The sequence below is a fragment of the Magnolia sinica genome, chromosome 8, assembly GCF_029962835.1.
Source record: "Magnolia sinica isolate HGM2019 chromosome 8, MsV1, whole genome shotgun sequence".
NCBI classification, from domain to species: domain Eukaryota; kingdom Viridiplantae; phylum Streptophyta; class Magnoliopsida; order Magnoliales; family Magnoliaceae; genus Magnolia; species Magnolia sinica.
Window position 1 is genome coordinate 91,642,871 of NC_080580.1, and position 19,615 is coordinate 91,662,485.

The window sequence follows — 19,615 nt, forward strand, 5'->3', positions numbered from 1 at the left end:
CTGAAGTATATCAAAAGATCAAATAGACTATACCATAGGAAGTAGTGTGAATTGAGTGCCTACCATTGAAAATTTTTGGAGGCCACTGAAGTTTTGGATCAAGCATATACAAAGCTAATTTTATATATTGAGCCTATTTATTTATATATATATATTTTAAATTTTATCTTATGAACATGTTGGATGACAAATAAAAATCATCGTGGGCACTAGAAATATTTCAATGGTCGAAATCATTATTCCCACCGTTTTCAGTGGTATGGTTCACTTGAGCTTTGTATATGCTTCAATTTTAGGCTCAATATATAAAATTAGCTGAAACAGCGTATGGACGGATTGGATAAACCGCATACATTCAAGGTGGCCCAACTGAGTTTACTCAGTACAAGCGTACTGAGTAACTCAGTACGCATTCCTATTTCAGATATTGGAGTCGGATGCGGACTGCGTCCGAACCAACCCGAAGGTAGCAAGGACCCGCCAGATCTGTGTGGGGGTCACCATGATATATCTATTTATCCATACGGTCCATCTCTTTTCTCATATGATGTTAACTCATGAGCCCAAAAATGAGGTAGATCCAACGCTCGAGTGGACCACAGAAAATAGTAAGCTTGGTTGCATTAAATGCAAGATTCATCTCTGGTACGGTCCATCAGAGCCTTGGATCTGTCTCATTTTTGGGATCATCCCGTGACATGATCCAAGAAAAGGGATAGACGGTGTGGATAAACAGATACATCATGGTGGGCCCCACATAGATCTGGCCGGTCCTTGCTACGTCCGGGCAGGGATCGGACGCAATCCGCTTCCATTGGAGAGGGCGACACACCCAGCACAGAACTTCTAGATGGGATGTGGAACATATTAGTTTTAGTCATGAATGGACATTGCTCCCTGAATTGTGCCGCACCACAGTTTTAAATCTGTATGATTCTTCGTAAGTACGGTGAGCATGAGGAGCTTAAGCGGATAGACGGTTTGGATTCGACTACCACGTCATGAGTTAGCCCCACACATTTCAAATATATGCTAATCCACGTGCATTGCAACGGAAGCGAACTCGTCCGATGGCGTTACCAGGCGGTAAACGTAGGACTGGAACCCTTTTCCACAGGTGCAAAAGTGCGTGCACCACCTGAGAACTATGGGGCCCACATGATGTGTGTGTAAAATCTACATCGTTACTTAATAATTCCACAATATTTTCACCATATAAATAAACAATAAGCTTGATGGAAAACTCCAGTGGGCCATACCACTAGAATTTTAAAATCACAACTAAAATCAGTTAATTCACTATCTGTGGCCTCCATAATGTCCTTATTATAATGATTTTTGAAATTTATATTTATAACAAGTAGTATCACCTGATTAACGGATAAGATGGGATATAAATTCACTGTGGATTTGATGATCAGACCACTGAGCATGTGGACCAGATAGGAGCAGCGACACACGCTGGATCCTGAGTGGCCATATGGAGGTATGCTAATTCAACGCACGCGCGTGAGGGAGCCGTACACATTGACACGTATGTGAGAAATGAACTTTCTGAGCTACGCTATATAGAAAATCTACCGTGAAAACAAGACCATTCCACATCTCAAGTGGGCCTAATAAATGGCCAGGAAAAATACTTTCCAACCGTTGATTGGTTGTATCCTATTTCATTTTTTATTTTTTCAAAGAAAAAGATGAAAAGATCATTTTCAGTGTTGATGAAAAGATGAACAGGATCTTATACACGTGTGCTTGTGTGAAGGGTGTGGAAATTGCAAATGGTAAGTCCACCTCCATTTTCTCCGGACTCGGATTGCGTAGTGAACCACACGTCACGGACGTTTGTGGTACGTTGACGTTGCAAAGTTATGTGGGCCCCGCCATGATGTATGTGTTATATCGACACCGTCCATATAATTTACCAGATTTTTTCACGGCATGATACAAAAAATTAGGTAGATGGAAAGCTCAAGTGTACCACACCAAGGAAAGTTGTTGGGACAATAATGCTACAGTTGAAACCTTCCTAGGCCCACTGTGATATTTATTTTCCATCCAACGACGTGTTGATAACGTCACACAGACCTGTACGAAGGGAAAATACAAATATCAGCTTAATTCAAAACTTCGGTAACCCGAGAGAAGGTTTCAACGGTAGACGTCCTTTTGTATGGTTCGCTGGAACTTTGGATCTACTTTATTTTTGGGCTTTAACGTAAAATGACGTGAAAAAAATGGATGGGTCCACGAAACTTTGGCAGGACAACAGGCCATCTCGCAATCCGTGTCGATTTTCTCTCTACGCGGCTTCGGTGGATCCCTGACTGTGGGTCTCACCATGATGCATATGTCTTAAATCCACACCGTCCAGCCGTTTCAACAGCTCATTTTAGTGCATGATCCCAAAAGTAAAGAGATCCGAATCTTAGGCGAATCACACCGTAGGAAACAGTGGGATTGAATACCCACCATTAAAAACTTCCTGGGCCATGCTTATTAGCCAGCCAACCTATTGATAAGGTGACGAAGAGCTGGACGAAGGGACCACACAAATACCAACTTAGTCAAAAACTTTTGTGGTACCCAAGAAGTTTTTAATGGTTATATATTCACTGCCGTTTCCTGTAGTGTGGTCCACCTATGGTTTGAATCTCCTTCATTTTTGGATATAAGGCCTCATATTAATGAGCTTTCAAAATGAATGGACGGCATGGATTTAAGTAAACAACATCAAGATGGCCCCACAGTCAGGGATCCACCCACGCGCTCGTTTTCTCTTCATGTTTCAAACATGGTTGACCATGACTTTTTGACTTTGACTAGTAACCCCACCTTATGTTCGTAGAATTAGCAACCTCTTTGTGGCTATTATCTTTCCAATCCTATTGAGAGAGAGATTGAATACATTTTCCAACCTTTGTTTTTCTCCTCTTCTTTCTTCTTTCTTTTTTCTTCATTCATCATCATCATCATTTTATTCTTCTTTCGTCATTCCCGCTATCTTTTTCTTCTTTTATTTCATCATCATCATATTCTTCTTTCTCTTCATCATTTGTTCTTATTCTTAGAACAACCAAATTGAAAGAGCCACTACATACAATACAATGGAGAAGGAAATTGAAAACAGGAGCATAGTATGTTACACGCCAATGATAATGACGAATGGGATATGGCAAGGAGAAAATCCACTGAATTATTCCCTCCCTCTTTTCATGTTTCAACTCATCATCATCGCCCTCACCAACCGTGCATTATTCTACATACTTAAACCCCTTCGCCAACCTCGTGTTGTCTCCGAAATCATTGTAAGTAAGAAGAGCTTCCCAACTACTTTTATTTTATTTTATTTTAAATTCTCATCTCATCTCATTCATCTTCATTTGTTTTAATAAAGAAAGATGGTGGGGTTTTGGGTATTGTAGGGTGGGGTGATTCTTGGACCGTCGGTTATGGGAAAGGTGCCCCATTTCGCAGAGATTTTATTTCCGTTGAGAAGCATTAAAATGCTTGAGACCACTGCTAATATGGGTCTCATCTTCTTCCTCTTTCTCGTTGGTGTAGAGATGGACATTGAAGTTCTCAAACGTACAAAGCATAAGGCCTTAGTCATTGCCATCTCCGGCATGATTATCCCTATTGCAATTGGAACTTCTACATCTTTCTTCGTCCGCTCTTACGTCACAAATGACATTCAAAACAGCGCCTTCCTTCTCTTCTTCGGTGTCATCCTCTCTGTAACTGCTTTCCCCGTCCTCTCTCGCATCCTCACCGACCTCAAGCTCTTCAACACCAACCTTGGGAGGATCGCCATGTCCGCTGCTCTCATCAATAGCATCATCGGATGGGTGATGTTCACCATTGCAGTCGCCCTTGCTCGGAACGAAAATTCCCCTGTTGCTTCCCTTTGGGCTGTCCTCTCCGCAGCTGCCTATGTTTTCATTTGTATCTTCATGGTGAGGCCTGCCATCATTCGGGTAATACAACAAACACCTGATGGGGAGTCATTCGATGACCTACACATATCCATGATCCTCTGCGGCGTTATGGTGTGTGGATTGATTGCAGATGTGATTGGAATACATTTCATATTTGGGTCTTTTGTGTTTGGGCTTGTGATACCGAATGGGCCGTTGGGGGCTGCATTAGCCGAGAAGCTGGAGGATTTTGTGTCGGGACTGATGCTGCCACTCTTCTTCACCATCAGCGGACTAAAGACGAATTTGTCATATGTAGAGACAGAGGAGGGGTTGGTTCTAATGGGAATAATTCTAGCGGCCTGCATTGGCAAGGCCATCAGCACTTTGATAGTCGCCATCTGTTATGGGATGCCACTGCGTGAAGGATTTTCGCTTGGGATGTTCATGAACACCAAAGGGCTACTCGAACTGATCGTAATCAACATCGAAAGAGATAAGCAGGTACCTTCTCTCTCTCTCTCTCTCTCTCTGTGTGTGTGTGTGTGTGTGTGTGTGTGTGCGTGTGGCCTGCAGTAAGCCCTTGGGTCATGACCATGGCCGTCTCCATCTCTTTGAATTGTGGGTCACATCGCTGATGGCCCACTGCTATATGAACCAGCGTTGTGATCAGATGAATCTTTCATATCCGTTCCATGGCGTATCTTTAGTTGAGTACGGACCATTGCTATAGTTTTTCTTTGGGATTTTGACCAAAGTAACATTATGGCATTGCCAAACGCCACAAATATTAGAAGATTTAAACAAATGCCCTAACTAACCTCCTAATGCCTTTAAAAAAATTTAGGATGAAATTGTACCCAACTACCTTTTGCCTTAAGCCGAGCTTGTGAGACGGCGAGACGGATGAGATAAACATTATGGAGCCCACCATGGTGTTTGTGAGACATCCATACCTCGCATGTATTGCAAAATCATTTTATGACAGGAGCCCAAAAATGAGATAAGCTCAAGAGAGCCACACAATAGAAAATTGTTGGAGATTCAGTTGAAACATTCATGGGGCAGCAGAAGCTTTGAATTAATCTAATATTTTTATTCTTTCAATCCATCCCCATGGTAAGGCTTTTATAAGTGTTTGGGCCACTTTATGAATGGTTTGGATTGCATATAAACATCATAGTGGAGCGTAGTAAAGTTTGAAAGGTAGGTACTCGCTTTCCACTATTTCCAGTCATATGGCCCTCTTGAGTTTCAAATGTAACTTTTTTATCTCATGTCTTAACATGATCTTCCAAAATGGATAGATGGAGTGGATTTCCCACAAACATCATAGTGAGCCCAACATAGCTACCAGCAAAAAGCTTTTCGCATGAAAGATGTTACACGGATTGGGTAGCATGACCTAGCTAGATATGAATAGTCTTGTAGAGCCTACCATAATGTATATATTTTATCCATGTCGTCCATTCAATTTGAAAGATCATTTTAAGGAATGAGCTGAAAAATGAGGCGTATCAAAGGCTCAAGTGGACCACACTATAAAAAGTAGTGAGATTGAAAACATACCATTGAAAGTTTCCTGGGGGCCATAGAATTATTAGATGTAACTTATTTTTTAACCTATGATGTTAAATTAAATTCTGAATCCAATGGATTGAGTGGCTTCGACACATATCCCAAAGTGGCCCCAAAACCTTTAACACATGACAACTTAAGACCCTCAACAGATGATAACCTCAACCCTTAAAATATACCAACCATGATCGAGACCTTATCACATGACAACCTTGACCCTTATTACATGACAACCTCGACTCTCATAACATGACAACCATGACCCAAACCTTGACATCCTCGACACTTAACACATGACAACCATGACCTAGACGCTTAACACATGATAACATGGACTCTTAATGACAACTATGACCTAGACGCTTAACACACAACCTTAATCCTTAATCAATGATATATGTTCATTATCTTCTAAGGCAATGCATTATAAAATATAAATTCTATCCCTTCATCGTCTTTCCCATGATAACCAAAACCATCCATCTCCACCTCAAATTTCTTCCGACAATTACTTCTCCTCACGATAACAATCATGGCCATCCCTCTCTATTTACAACAAAAAATGGCTTCTATATTTAAGAAAATATTATTTTGTAAAAAAAAAAAATCATTCAAAATACATCTCATCTATCATTGGCTTACATCTCTAAGAAATGTAGTCGTCGGAGCAAAAATAATATTCATTTTTAGGCCGTACAAAGATTCCCAGGAAAACAACGAACCAAGGAAAAGGTTGATATGAGCACTAGCCTCCAACCAAGGGTAATTTCATCCCCCTAAAAAGTAAAGGGTGTTGGGGGCTAACTAGGACATTTGTTTAAATCTTTCAATTTTTAGAGCGTTTGGCAATACCACAATAATACTTTGGTCAAAATCCCTAATCTTAAGTATAATTTACATTGTACCAGATGCAATTCGGAAGAACCTGGTCCAACGTCCCAAGGGAGACTAACAAATGGACTGGAATCCTTGAATCACCTTTTGTACAATGTTTATATAACACCTGAGATAATCCACTCCGTCCATCAGGTGAGCACTCATAATTCCACTGTGCATTTTAAAAATTAGCCTGCTATAAAACTCGGGTGGACCACACCACAGGGAAAAATATAAAATCACGCTCGCCAAAGATTTGGGTCAGTCTGATTTTTAAACCATCCCTTAATCCTGGTGCAATGCATCTGATTAACGGCTTTGATGGAATATAAACACCATGGCTAGTAACACACACACAAACACACAAACAAACCTATGGTTAGTATTCCCTCTCCAAGGGCCTAACATGTAGAGGGCACGCAGGATGGATGGGGTGGATGCCATAAAGACAACAAGGTGCGTCCGCTACTTCATCAGGTGCTGAAGAGGATACATGTCTGTCGGGTATTAATGGTATAAGCATGCAACGCATGTTGAAAGATTTGCATGCATGCACGTAGGTGCTGGACGAGAAGGCTTTCGCGATCATGGTGATAACGGGAGTTCTAGCGACGAGCATCATCACACCTGTGGTCTTAATGGCCCACCGTAGAGCCCGAACAAACATATCATACAAACGTCGATTTATAGACAGCAAGCTCAACATGGAACTACGTATACTAGCATGTATACATACTCCTCGTAATGTCCGTACCATCATCAAACTCCTCGAAGCATCCTATGCAACTAAGAAATCTCCGATTTCCATTTACGCACTCCATCTTGTCGAGCTCACCGGCCGATCATCAGATATGGTGACTGTCCACAACATGCATAAAGGCCATAGATGGATTGAGAACCACAACATGGGCAGTTCTTCTCAGATTATTAATGCATTTAAGAACTATGAGAAGAAGGTGGAAGGTGTATCAGTTCAAACTCTAACGGCTATATCACCCTACTCAACCATGCATGAAGATATATGTGATGTAGCTTTAGATAAGTGTGTGGCATTCATCATCATTCCATTTCACAAACAACAGAAGGTTGATGGAGGGATGGAGACTGAGCATCCAGCTTTCCGTACCATCAATCAAAATGTCTTGGCTAGTGCTCCTTGTTCAGTAGGGATTCTTATAGACCGTGGTCCTGGTGGGATTAACCGTTTAGATTACCATATAGCTGTGCTTTTTTTCGGTGGGCCAGATGATCGAGAGGCTTTATCTTATGCAATGAGGATGGTGGAACATCCAGGCATACATCTGACTGTAGTGAGGCTCTTGGAGGGTGAGCTGATGACAAATCCATGTGAAGATGAGAGTATATTGACAGTGATTACTGATAATGGAGAAAGGCAGATTGATGATGAATTTATTAATGAGTTTAGACAGAAGAAAGTGGATGATGAAGCTGTGTTATATACAGAGAGGGTGGTGAAGAATGTGGAGGAAATGGTGTCTGTGGTAAGTGGGATCGATAATAGTCTTGATCTTTATATAGTTGGACGTGGACAAGGGATGATGACTCAGCTTACAGTAGGACTGACGGATTGGAGCGATTGTCCGGAGCTTGGGGTGATAGGAGATATGCTGGCATCGTCGGATTTTGCAGCGACTGTGTCGGTGTTGGTGGTGCAGCAGTATGTGGGGGAAGTGAAGGAGGAGAGGGTGGAGACACCAGATAGTCCGATGCTGCAGAGAGAACAGCTGTTGGATAACATACAGATGAATGATTTTAAGGTGTCTAGTGTTAGTGGAGCCTATGGTAGTGGGCCTGCATGGAGTTCTAGTACAGTCGATCCTTAATTAGTGTTTTCACTTGTTCTTTCACCTTGTGTTTAATCTTTCTTTTTTTTTTAAAATTGTTTAAATGTTGGTGTATAATTCATATATACAGAGAAGTGAGTTTTATACGTTGTTTGTGAGAAAGATATTATATGGAGTTCATTCTCAGAGCATCTGTACGTGTTGTGAAACATGTATGGTCAATTGCACCATTGATCTGATGGGTTATCATGCATGCATTTACTAGTTGGATCATACTCACTAATTTGTTTAAATTTTAATTAATTAAGAGATGAGGATGGATTTTGTGGGAAATAAAAACATTTATTGATATCTTAAGAGCTTGTTTCAATAGGACGCGGATTTCCTGCCAAAGGATGCGGGGAGGGGCCCATCGTGATGTTTCTGAGAAATCCATCCGTCAATCCTTTTTTAGAACTCATTTTAGGATATGAGAGCAAAAACGAGGTGGATCCAAAGATCAAGTGGGCCACACGAAAGGAAAGAGTTGGATTCAGTGATGACTGTTGAAATAATATTATGGTTATAAAAGTTTTATTTATTTATTTTATTTTTATCAGGCTTTATTTTTTGTGTTTTCACTACATCCCAGTGGGATTGACCTTATAAACAGTTTGGATGGCATATAAACATCCAAGGTGGAGCCCAAGAAGATTTCAACGGTAGGAATTTCTTTCCCCAATTATCCCTCTCGTGTGACCATTTTAGTTTTGGATCCATTTCATTTTTGGTCGCATGTCCTGAAATAATCGTGAAAAATAGATGGACGTGATAAATTTCAAAGAAATATCACTGTGGGCCCTACCCTGCATCCTTTTGCAGGAACTTCCAACGAAAGTCTTTCACAGGAAATCCGTATATATATATATATATATATATATATATATATATATATATATATATATATATATATATATATATATATATATTGTTTAGTTTTTTAAGTTGATTTTCTGGATATGACTCTTTAATACCAATGACCAACAACAGAAGATGTATCATGTAACCGGGAGAGAATTAGGTGTGGCCCTTATCCTGGGGCCACCTTGATTGATGTATTCTATATCCGCAATGGCGTCCATCTATTTTTCTATATAATTTTAAGGCATGAGCCTAAAAATGAAGCACATCCAATTCTCAGGTGGACCATACCATGGGAAGCAATGGTGATTGACCATTAATGGGCCACAGGAATTTTAGATCAAGCTGATATATGTTTTATCGAAACTTTCCAGTGGGTCCTGGTAAGTTTTTAATAGTAGGGTGTTTAATAATTACCTTTGTTTCATATAATATGGCCCACCTGAGATTTGGATCTTCTTCCTTTTTGGGTTCACTCTTTGAAATGACCAGGCAAAATAGATGAACAGCGTGCATATAAAATACATATATCAAAGCGGCTCCAGTGTAAGGGCCGCCTGATCTTGGGTGGGGCAGGCCGCACCTTATTATTATTATTCTATGGTCTACCATATTAAGGCCCAAGTATCCGAACGGTTTAGATCTTATGCGTGTGAGCCATAAGTATGTTGATAAAATGGCATTTCATATCATTCCTCATTTGCCAAGCCAACGGAGGAATATCAGGAACCGCTGGGACAAAATGGTATTTCCCAACATCCATGGATAGGATCTTCCACGAATCTTTCAGAAATGATCCACTTGAGCGTTAGATCTATCTCATTTTTTTTTTCTCATACTTCGAAATGAACTGGAAATATGAATAGACAGTGTGGATAAAACACATACATCACAGTGGGCTCTATAAAGCCTCTGCCAAGATTGAGTCTACAGTCCACTTCTCATTATTCTATTGTACAATCACGTATTCTTTTTGCAACCTTGTCTTGTATTCTGGATGGATCACGGAGTAAATGAATTGTCTATACATCAAAAATGAGATTTCAACTATAATCTTAGGGCCTGTTTGGCCGGGCAGGCTGGATTGGATTAGATTGTATTAGAAGGGATTGGAAGGAGTAATCCCGGGATTGGCCGGGCGTGCCAAACAAGCTGGATGAAATTCTACCCGGATTGGAGCAATCCCATGGGATTGCCAGCAATCCACTGACATCACCGTCATTACCTTGAAATCCACCCTATCCCTCCTAATCCCACCGAATCCCATGATTTTTGCCTGGACATGTTTGGATGAACAAATTGGAAGGGATTGGCTGGGCATAATCCCAAACAAGCTGGATGAAATTCTACCTGGATTGGAGCAATCCCATGGGATTGCCAGCAATCCACTGACATCACCGTCATTACCTTGAAATCCACCCTATCCCTCCTAATCCCACCGAATCCCATGATTTTTGCCTGGACATGTTTGGATGAACAAATTGGAAGGGATTGGCTGGGCATAATCCCGGGATTGACCAGGCAGGCCAAACATACTTGCTGGTAGATTCCCTGGATTTAGCAATCCCATCAGATTGCCTGCAATTCACTGACACAGCCATCATTGAATGCAATCCACCCTATTACAATCTAATCCCGTGGGATGGGCCTGTCCAAACACGCCCTTAAAGACCTAACTTGTAGGGAAAACACTTCCAATCCAGGATGGATCTTGGTCTTCCACACCTTATCTTCTTAGGAAAACTTCTTGTGATGCCGTCAGGATGGATCTTGGTCTTTGATGCAGGGAGGACGTGAGGTCGAGCACCGTCTTCCTCAAGAGGATAACTATTCCGAATCCACGGAACTTCTCCGGACTCCTCACAGAGACTTCTAGAATCCACGAGTAAAGAAAGAAGAAAATAGAAGTAAATTCTAATAAATTCGAAATTGATTGATGAATGATTAAAATCGAGTTTACAACCCTTTAAATAAGGGTATCAAGCAATGGGAAAGAAATCATAATCAAACTACAACTCAAACTCCTAGAATCCGATTTACTATAAATAGTAAACTTACTATTTATAGCGGTCGTGATGTCTACTAGTGCGCAAGGTTTTCGGCCAAAAATAGTAAGTGTCCTATTTGGCTTCACCAAACCGTTCCCTAATTATTCTAAGCTCTTTTCACGTTGGGCGCAACTCCTAAAGCCCAACGGATGAAGAGTTACAATCAAACTAAAACTTACTATTTATAGTAAAAACGAAATTAAAACAGGAAACGACCGTCGATCCAGAGGTATTTTCGCAATCCCGGGCGGCGCCACCCGGCGTAGCTGTGTTGGTTGGCTAAAGTAGCTCGGTCTACCCCAAAATCATATATTTTACGTCACTAACTCCTTCCGGATTGCGAGATACGCCCGATCTAAGGTCCGATGGTCCGGATCACTTCTGTCGTCGGGGCCTTTTCTGATCCATCTTGGCCATGAAACTGTCCGCGACCCGCTCTACATCAGTCCCCTCCACTTCAAAAGAACTCGTCCTCGAGTTCTCATCATGCGCTGGTTCATGATACTCGAACAAGTCCGCGACGTTAAAAGTCCGTGAGATCACCATGTCATCTGGAAGATCAACAACATAAGCGTTGTCATTGATCTTTCGGATGATTGGTACCGGTCCAATCTTTTTATTCTTCAACTTGTTGTACGTTCCGTTCCGGTCGGAAATCGTTCTTTGCGCAGATGGACCATTACTTGGTCACCCACTTCGAACACTTTTTGTCGCCGATGCTTGTCGGCTTGCTCCTTGTATTTTTCGTTCGAGGCATGTAACTTGGTTTGTACTTCCGCATGAATGCCCATGATCTTGTCAGCCATATGTTCCGCTGCAATGCTCATGCTTGGGAGCTTGGGCAGAGGGACCAAGTCTAGTGTGTGGCGAGGGACTCGTCCATAAATAACTTGGAACGGGGATTTTCCTGTCGAGCGGTTCACCATGTTGTTGAATGCAAACTCCGCTTGAGACAAAGCCAAATCCCACTGCTTCGTTTTCTCCTGAAATACATCGAAGGAGGTTTCCCAACGTGCGATTCACAACCTCGGTTTGCCCGTCAGTCTGTGGGTGGTAGGCGCCTGAACTGAAGTCGTGTATCGAATCGAGTCCACAAAGTCCGCCAAAAGTGGCTTATGAACTTCGTGTCACGGTCGAAAGTAATAGTCCTGTGAACCCCATGTAGCCGCACAAGTTCTCTGAAGAATAGATTCGCCACGTGTGTTGCATCGAGAGTCTTCTTGCATGGAATAAAGTGCGCCATCTTGGAGAAACGATCTACTACCACGAACACCGAATCCATGCCACGTTGTGTTCGTGGGAGACCAAGCACGAAGTCCATAGATAAATCCTCCCAAGGGCCGTCGGGCACGGGTAACGGAGTGTCCAGGCATGTATTATGAGAGTGCAACTTAGAGGTCTGACAAATATAACAACGATGGACTGCCTTTCCCACATCACGTACCAATTGCGGCCGGATACTGTTCTTCCACAAGAGCTCGCGTCTTGTCTCGCCCAAGGTGTCCACTGAGGCCACCTCCATGTAGCTCTTGGATTATCTGTTCCCTTAGCGAATTGTTTGCGAAGCACAATCGATTTCCCGTGACAAGGAACCCGTCTTGCATATGTAAGTCATCGGGGTGACCTTCTTGGCATCTAACCCATGCGTCCTTGAAGTCGTCGTCATCGGCATATATGTCTTTGAGGCGCTCGAACCCGACAACCTCATTGCTCATGGTGACTAACAAAGTTGCGCGGCGACTCAGTGCATCAGCTACCTTGTTCTGTTGCCCTGACTTATGTTTTAGTACGAACGTGAATTCCTGCAAAAACGAGATCCATCTAGCATGCACACGGTTAATGTTAGCTTGACTATTAATGAATTTGAGAGCTTGATGGTCCGTGTAAAGTATGAATTCCCTTTGAATCAAATAATGTCGCCAGTGCCTCAGTGCCTGGACCACCGCGTATAACTCGATCTCATATGTAGGCCACTTCTTACGTGCATCGCTAAGTTTCTCGCTGTAAAAGGATACCGGCCTACCTTCTTGAGACAAAACTCCCCCAATTCCGACATATGAGGCATTACATTCGACTTCAAAAAGTTTGTCGAAGTTGGGAAGTATAAGAACCGGGGTCGTGGATAATCTGTGCTTGATTTCGGCAAAGCTCCTGACGGCTTCGTCAGTCTACTGAAACTGCCCTTTCTTCATTCAATCTGTGATTGGTGACACAATGGTACTGAAAATTTTCACGAATCGACGATAGAATGTCGCCAGTCCATGAAAACTTCGCACTTCGTGAATATTTGTAGGAACCGGCCATTCTCTGATTGCCTTCACCTTTTCCTCATCCACCCGAATGCCCGTGGATTTGACAACAAAACCAAGAAACAATAGGCTATCAGTCAAAAAGCTGAACTTTTATAAATTGAGATACAGTTTATAATTAGTGAGCACTTGAAGGACCTTCTTGAGGTGTTCCATATGGGTGGTTTCGTCTTGACTGTATATCAAAATATCATCGAAGTAAACCACAACGAACCGCCCAATGAAAGGTTTCAGAACTTGGTTCATCAATCTCATAAATGTGCTAGGCGCATTCGAAAGCCCGAAGGGCATGACCATCCATTCGTATAATCCTTCCTTGGTTTTAAAGGCTGTTTTCCACTCATCACCCGACCGTATTCGAATCTGATGGTAGCCGCTCCTTAGGTCCAATTTAGAGAATATTTTTGCACCCTCTAGCATGTCCAACATATCGTCCAACCGTGGTATAGGAAACCTGTATTTTATGGTGATTTTGTTGATGGCTCTGCTGTCAACACACATGCGCCAACTCCCATCTTTCTTTGGAGTTAATAGAGCTGGTACAGCACATGGACTCATGCTCTCCCGAATAAGACCCTTACGGATCAACTCCTCTACTTGTCCCTGCAGAATCTCGCACTCATTCGGACTCATTCGATAATGGGGACGATTCGGTAAACTGGACCCAGGGACAAAGTCGATATGGTGTTGGATATCCCGCATGGGGGGTAACCCATCGGGAAGGTCATCGGGCCAGATTTCTTTGAATTCATGTAGCAGGGGCCTTAGTATTTCAGGGATGTTGGTAGGCTCGAGTTCTTCCCCTTTTACAATTAATGCATAAGTCTGTCCTATTTCTTTGGATTCTTCCACGAAGTCCCATATGGTTAAGAGAAAACGGCCCTCCACTTTAGAAGTTTCAGGTGGTCCCTCTGGATCCATAGGGGCCAATATGGTCTTTCGGCCGTCCTTGACGAAGATATATATATTATCTCGCCCTTTATGAGTGGCATCACGGTCAGATTGCCAGGGCCGACCTAGTAGTATGTGACATGCTTCCATGTCGACCACATCGCATACTACTTCATCCTTATAATGTTTGTCAATTAAAAAGCATATGGTGCACCGTTCAGTTACCTTTGTTTTGATGACCTTCTTGATCCAACCGATTGTATATGGAGAGGGATGACACTCCGTTTTCAATTGCATTTTTTTCACCATGACCTTGGAGACGATGTTCTCGCTACTCCCACTATCAATGATCACGTCGCAAACCTTTCGATTCACCGTACACCTAGTGCGGAAGATGTTATGCCGCGGTGGATGCACTTCTTTTCTTGGCGCATATAATTGTCACCTCACGACAAGCGACTCGCCGTGATCTTGCTGAATCCAACCTGAATCATCTGCCTCGTCCTCGGTGGTATGCTCCTGTTCTTCAATATCCGGATCTTCATAAGCGTTATCAGCACTACCATCATTGATGGCAAGGTTTGCCACTTTTCGCTGGGGACAAGTATTTGATAGGTGGCCCGGTTGGCCACAACGATAGCAGTTATCGGGCCTTGGCCGAGCATAGGGGTTCGGGATTCTACTTGGACCAGCCCGATACGCCCCTTTGGGGTCTAGCTTGCCCACTTCCCCGATCTCGGTTCTCAAACGTAGGAGGTTGAGTGCGTGCTCCTACGGGCTCCTTCCCCTTAGGCGGTGCAGTTCCCTGACCTGCCACAGGAATCCTTGCAGTAGGATAGGTCCGTGTGTTAGGACGTTCAAGTTGCACTTCTGCACGAGTAGCCAACTTGATCGCATCATTCATCGTCCAGACGGACTGCATCTGGACCCGATCCTGGATAGCCATACGCAATCCACCGTTGAATCGGGCGACTTGCTGCGATTCAGTCTCGACCAAATCGTTACGCGCCGCCAAGCGGTAAAATTCTTCTGCGTATTCTCTCACCGACCGACTACCCTGTCGACAATTTTGGTATTGTTGGAATAATACCTGATCGTAATCGCTAGGGAGGAATCGGGCACGTAGTAGCTGCTTCATCCGTTGCTAGTGCGGATTGGTGCTTTCGTCTGCCTGGTTCGCGCGAGTTGCAGTTGTTCCCACCAAGCCGAAGCTCCTCCTTTCAACTTGTAGGCCACAAGCTTGACCTTCTTTACTTCAGGGATGTCCATGTAGTCAAAAAATCGCTCAACTTCAGAAAGCCAATCGAGGAAATCCTCAATGTGTAATTGGCCATTGAAGCTAGGAATATCAACCCTCATCTTGAATTCTCGATCCGTTCGATCTACTCGATCGCCGCCATGTCTGGGGTGTTGGAAGAGTATATCGTCGATTTCCTCCTCACTGGAGCCCCCTTCCTCAGGAATGACCCTTGGATGCACTGTCGGTACTATCCTGCGATCAGGGCGATTAATTTGGGGTGGAGGATTGACACCAGGAACACGGAGTTGCCTTAGGTTTTCCGCCAAGAGATCCGCTATGCGGTCGATGGAAGCCTGCAGCCCTTGCATGGCTTGCCGATTCTCTCGTTGCGCTACTTCGAAAGCTGCCGCCGTTAAAGGTAAATTCCCTGGAGCACCGCCCATGGGATTGTTGCCCGACCCGTCGTTAGAAGCCATCAATCCGAGGAGAAACCTCGCTTTGATACCAAACTGACGCAGGGGAGGACGTGAGGTCGAGCACCGTCTTCCTCAAGAGGATAACTATTCCGAATCCACGGAACTTCTCTGAACTCCTCACAAAGACTTCTCTAATCAACGAGGAAAGAAAGCAGAAAATAGAAGTAAATTCTAATAAATTCGAAATTGATTGATGAATGATTAAAATCGAGTTTACAACCCTTTAAATAAGGGTATCAAGCAATGGGAAAGAAATCATAATCAAACTACAACTCAAACTCCTAGAATCCGCGACTTACTATAAATAGTAAACTTACTATTTATAGGCGGTCGTGATGTCTACTAGTGCACAAGGTTTTTGGCCAAAAATAGTAAGTATCCTATTTGGCTTCACCAAAGCTCTTTTCGCGTTGGGCGCAACTCCTAAAGCCCAACGGATGAAGAGTTATAATCAAATTAAAACTTACTATTTATAGTAAAAACAGAATTAAAATTGGAAAACGACCGTCAATCAAGGGGTTTTTCGCAATTCCGGGCGGCGCAACCCGGCGTAGCTGGGTTGGTTGGCTAAAGTAGCTCGTTCTACCCCAAAATCATATATTTTACGTCAGCTAACTCCTTCCGGATTGCGAGATACGCCCGATCTCAGGTCCGATGGTCCGGCTCACGTCGGTCGGCGACCGGGCCTTTTTTGATCCATCTTGGCCATGATGCCGTCAGGATGGATCTTGGTCTTCCACACCTTATTCTCTTAGGAAAACTTCTTAGCTAGAAGATTTTTCTAATCATGTAGATGAAGGAATTAAAACATGCATAAAAAAAAAAAATAACGATAATAAAAAAAAGGAGCTGGTGAAGTATACCCATCACACTTCTCTCCAATAGGATCTACATACTAAAGATTTCTATACCTATCTTAATAACTGCATATATGAACCAGGGTTCAATCGTCCCATGATCACAACTACAAATACAATGGAGTTCACCAAATCGGTCAATTTGAAAAATTCGATGGTCAGATCAAAACCTATAATCATGTGTGCCACACCAAACAAGAGTCTTACATGCTTTACTAAACTTTGTTAAGGACCAGACGTGGTTAGATTTGATTGGGCATTTAGAGATGGTCACCCAGGGCTGGACCAATCAAATCTCACAGCATCAGTAAGGTGAGGCCTCCGTAATCCACTCCCTTTGATTCAGTATCCAGTGTCAGTCCCCAACCATTGGCCCCATATGCTGAGATACTCCAATGATTTGAACCGTTTATATCATCCTTACTGTCATAAATAAGCTATTATCTCATAATCATGGTTATGATCTGAAACTTTGATTTTGAGAGTTGAATGCCAGGGATTGAAAATTTTTCTTTTTATTGTTTTAAATTCATCTACAGACAGTGATGATCACGATCATCCGTTCAGCCTAATTTTTTTAGGGTGGCCCATACAACATAGAATCCAAAACATGGACGGTTCAGATCATACAACCACACATCATTTGGGTCCTGACCAGCAAACCGAAGTTGTAAGAAAGAGATACTTTGGTTGAGAAAATACCAACATAGAGATGTGGATTTTGAGTTGGAGAAGCCCAGCTCTTGAATAACTACAAACATATTAGATATTTCACTGCCCCAAGCCAAGTTGGAAACGGATTGGCTACTCCCCCTGCCACCAGCCTGGTGGCTGATGATCGGTGCACTGTGGGCCCCACCATGATGTATGTGTTTCATCCATTCCGTTCATCCATTTTTACAGATCATTTTAGTTCTGATCCCCAAAATTAGAAGGATATAAATCTCAGTTGGACCACACCGCAGGAAAACAATAGTGATTGGATATCCACCATTAAAATCCTCCTAAGGCCCACTGTACTGTTTATTTGACATCCAATCTGTTGATTAGGTCATACAGACCCAGATGAAGGGAGAAAACAAAGATCAGCTTGATCCAAAACATTTATGGCTCCCAAAAAGTTTTTAATGGTCGACGTTCATTCAACACTGTTTCATGTAATGTGGTCCAATTGAGATTGGGATATACTCATTTTTGGTCTCATCCACTAAAATGACCTAGAAAAATAGATGGACGGCATGGATGAAACACATACAATATGGTGGGGCCCACAGAGCACCGACCACCAGCTATTGGCTGGTGGCTGGGGAGTAGCCAATCCGTTTCCAACAAAGTTCCAGTTTTGAATAACTACATGTTATCTTAGCTAGCACGTGCGATACATGTGGAGGACACTTGATATGCAGGCACGTAAAAATGGTACACCTGGCATAAATTAACTCAAATCAAAACCGACTAAATTGTGGTCCCCACTGTAACTAAGTTGCATTCCAAAAATCAGATTGATTGAACAATCCGAACCGTTGAGATGTGGGCACTTGTAAACCATTAGATAATTTTCATTTTCAACTGTCTAATAAATATCTACCAATCTCATAGTTGAATCACCAAACAGAAGCAAATTCAGGTTCATGATACATCTAAACTGGTACCTATAGTTGAACAGTTTGGTTTGAATTACTTGTATGCTATGTATGCAAATTTTCAGTAATTTCTAACTGCTTGCGTATCATCCATCATGGTCTGTCAGAGTATTAAAGTATTTCTCATTTTCATTTGCTAGGCACATAGACAGGTATTTTTCTTGGACTCGCAAGGTAGGGTTGATGGGCTGGGCTAGGGCCAGATTGGTTTTGGTTTCTTCAAGCCCAGACTCTTCATTTATGGGCCTTTTATTTATTTGGGGCCCAGATCGTTGGTCCGTAGGCTAGGCTCGAGCAAAGGCCAGGAGTGTCATAAACATGGGTGGAACTGGTCTTGTGCTGGGCCTCAACAGTGTTCTGGACCTGCAAAAGACTTGGGTCTGGGAAATTAAGTACAGCCCAAGCCAGTTGGCTGGTTTGGCTCACGGATCCAATGATGTAGAGCAGGTTGCATACAATTTCATGGCCAAGATGGACCAGAAAAGGCCCGATTGGAGGCGGAAGTGATCCGGACTGTCAGAACCTTAAAATGGGCATATCTCGCAAACTGAAATGAGTTGTCCGATGTGTCATAATTGATTTTGGGGTAGGACGAGCTACTTTAGCCACCCAACTCACTATACAGGGTTGGGCACGCCAAATTTGTGAGTTTCAATCAGATCGATGGTTGAATTTCCATTTTATTTTCGTTTTTATTATTTGTAGTAAGTTTTAGTTTAATTATAACTCTTCATCCGTTGGGCTTTATAAGTTGCGTCCAACATGAAAGTGCTTAAAATAATGAAGAGAATAGCATGGTTGAGCCAAATAGGACACTTACTATTTTTAGCAAAAAACCATGAGGTCTAGTGGAAATCATGATAGCCTATAAATAATAAGTTTACTATTTATAGGAAGTCACTAGTGGAGATCATGATAGTCTATAAATAGTAAGTCGAAGTCACTATTTTTAGGAGTTTTAGTTATAGTATGATTCCGGAACTTCTTACTAAGGTTTATCTTACTATTTAACAGGCTATGAGCTTGTTTTTCATCATCAATTAATTTATTATGAATTTTTATAAATTATTCTATT

The 19,615-nt window shown here is 42.5% G+C and overlaps 1 protein-coding gene across 1 annotated transcript; it reads left to right on the forward strand.

The window, feature by feature from the left end:
• The first annotated feature begins 3,107 nt into the window (after positions 1 to 3,107).
• LOC131254385 (cation/H(+) antiporter 15-like) lies at positions 3,108 to 8,215 on the forward strand. The gene is made up of 3 exons (XM_058255372.1): positions 3,108 to 3,308; positions 3,426 to 4,421; positions 6,932 to 8,215. Exons 1-3 carry the CDS (start codon positions 3,108 to 3,110, stop codon positions 8,213 to 8,215), a joined length of 2,481 nt encoding a protein of 826 aa, XP_058111355.1.
• The last annotated feature ends 11,400 nt before the right edge of the window (positions 8,216 to 19,615 follow it).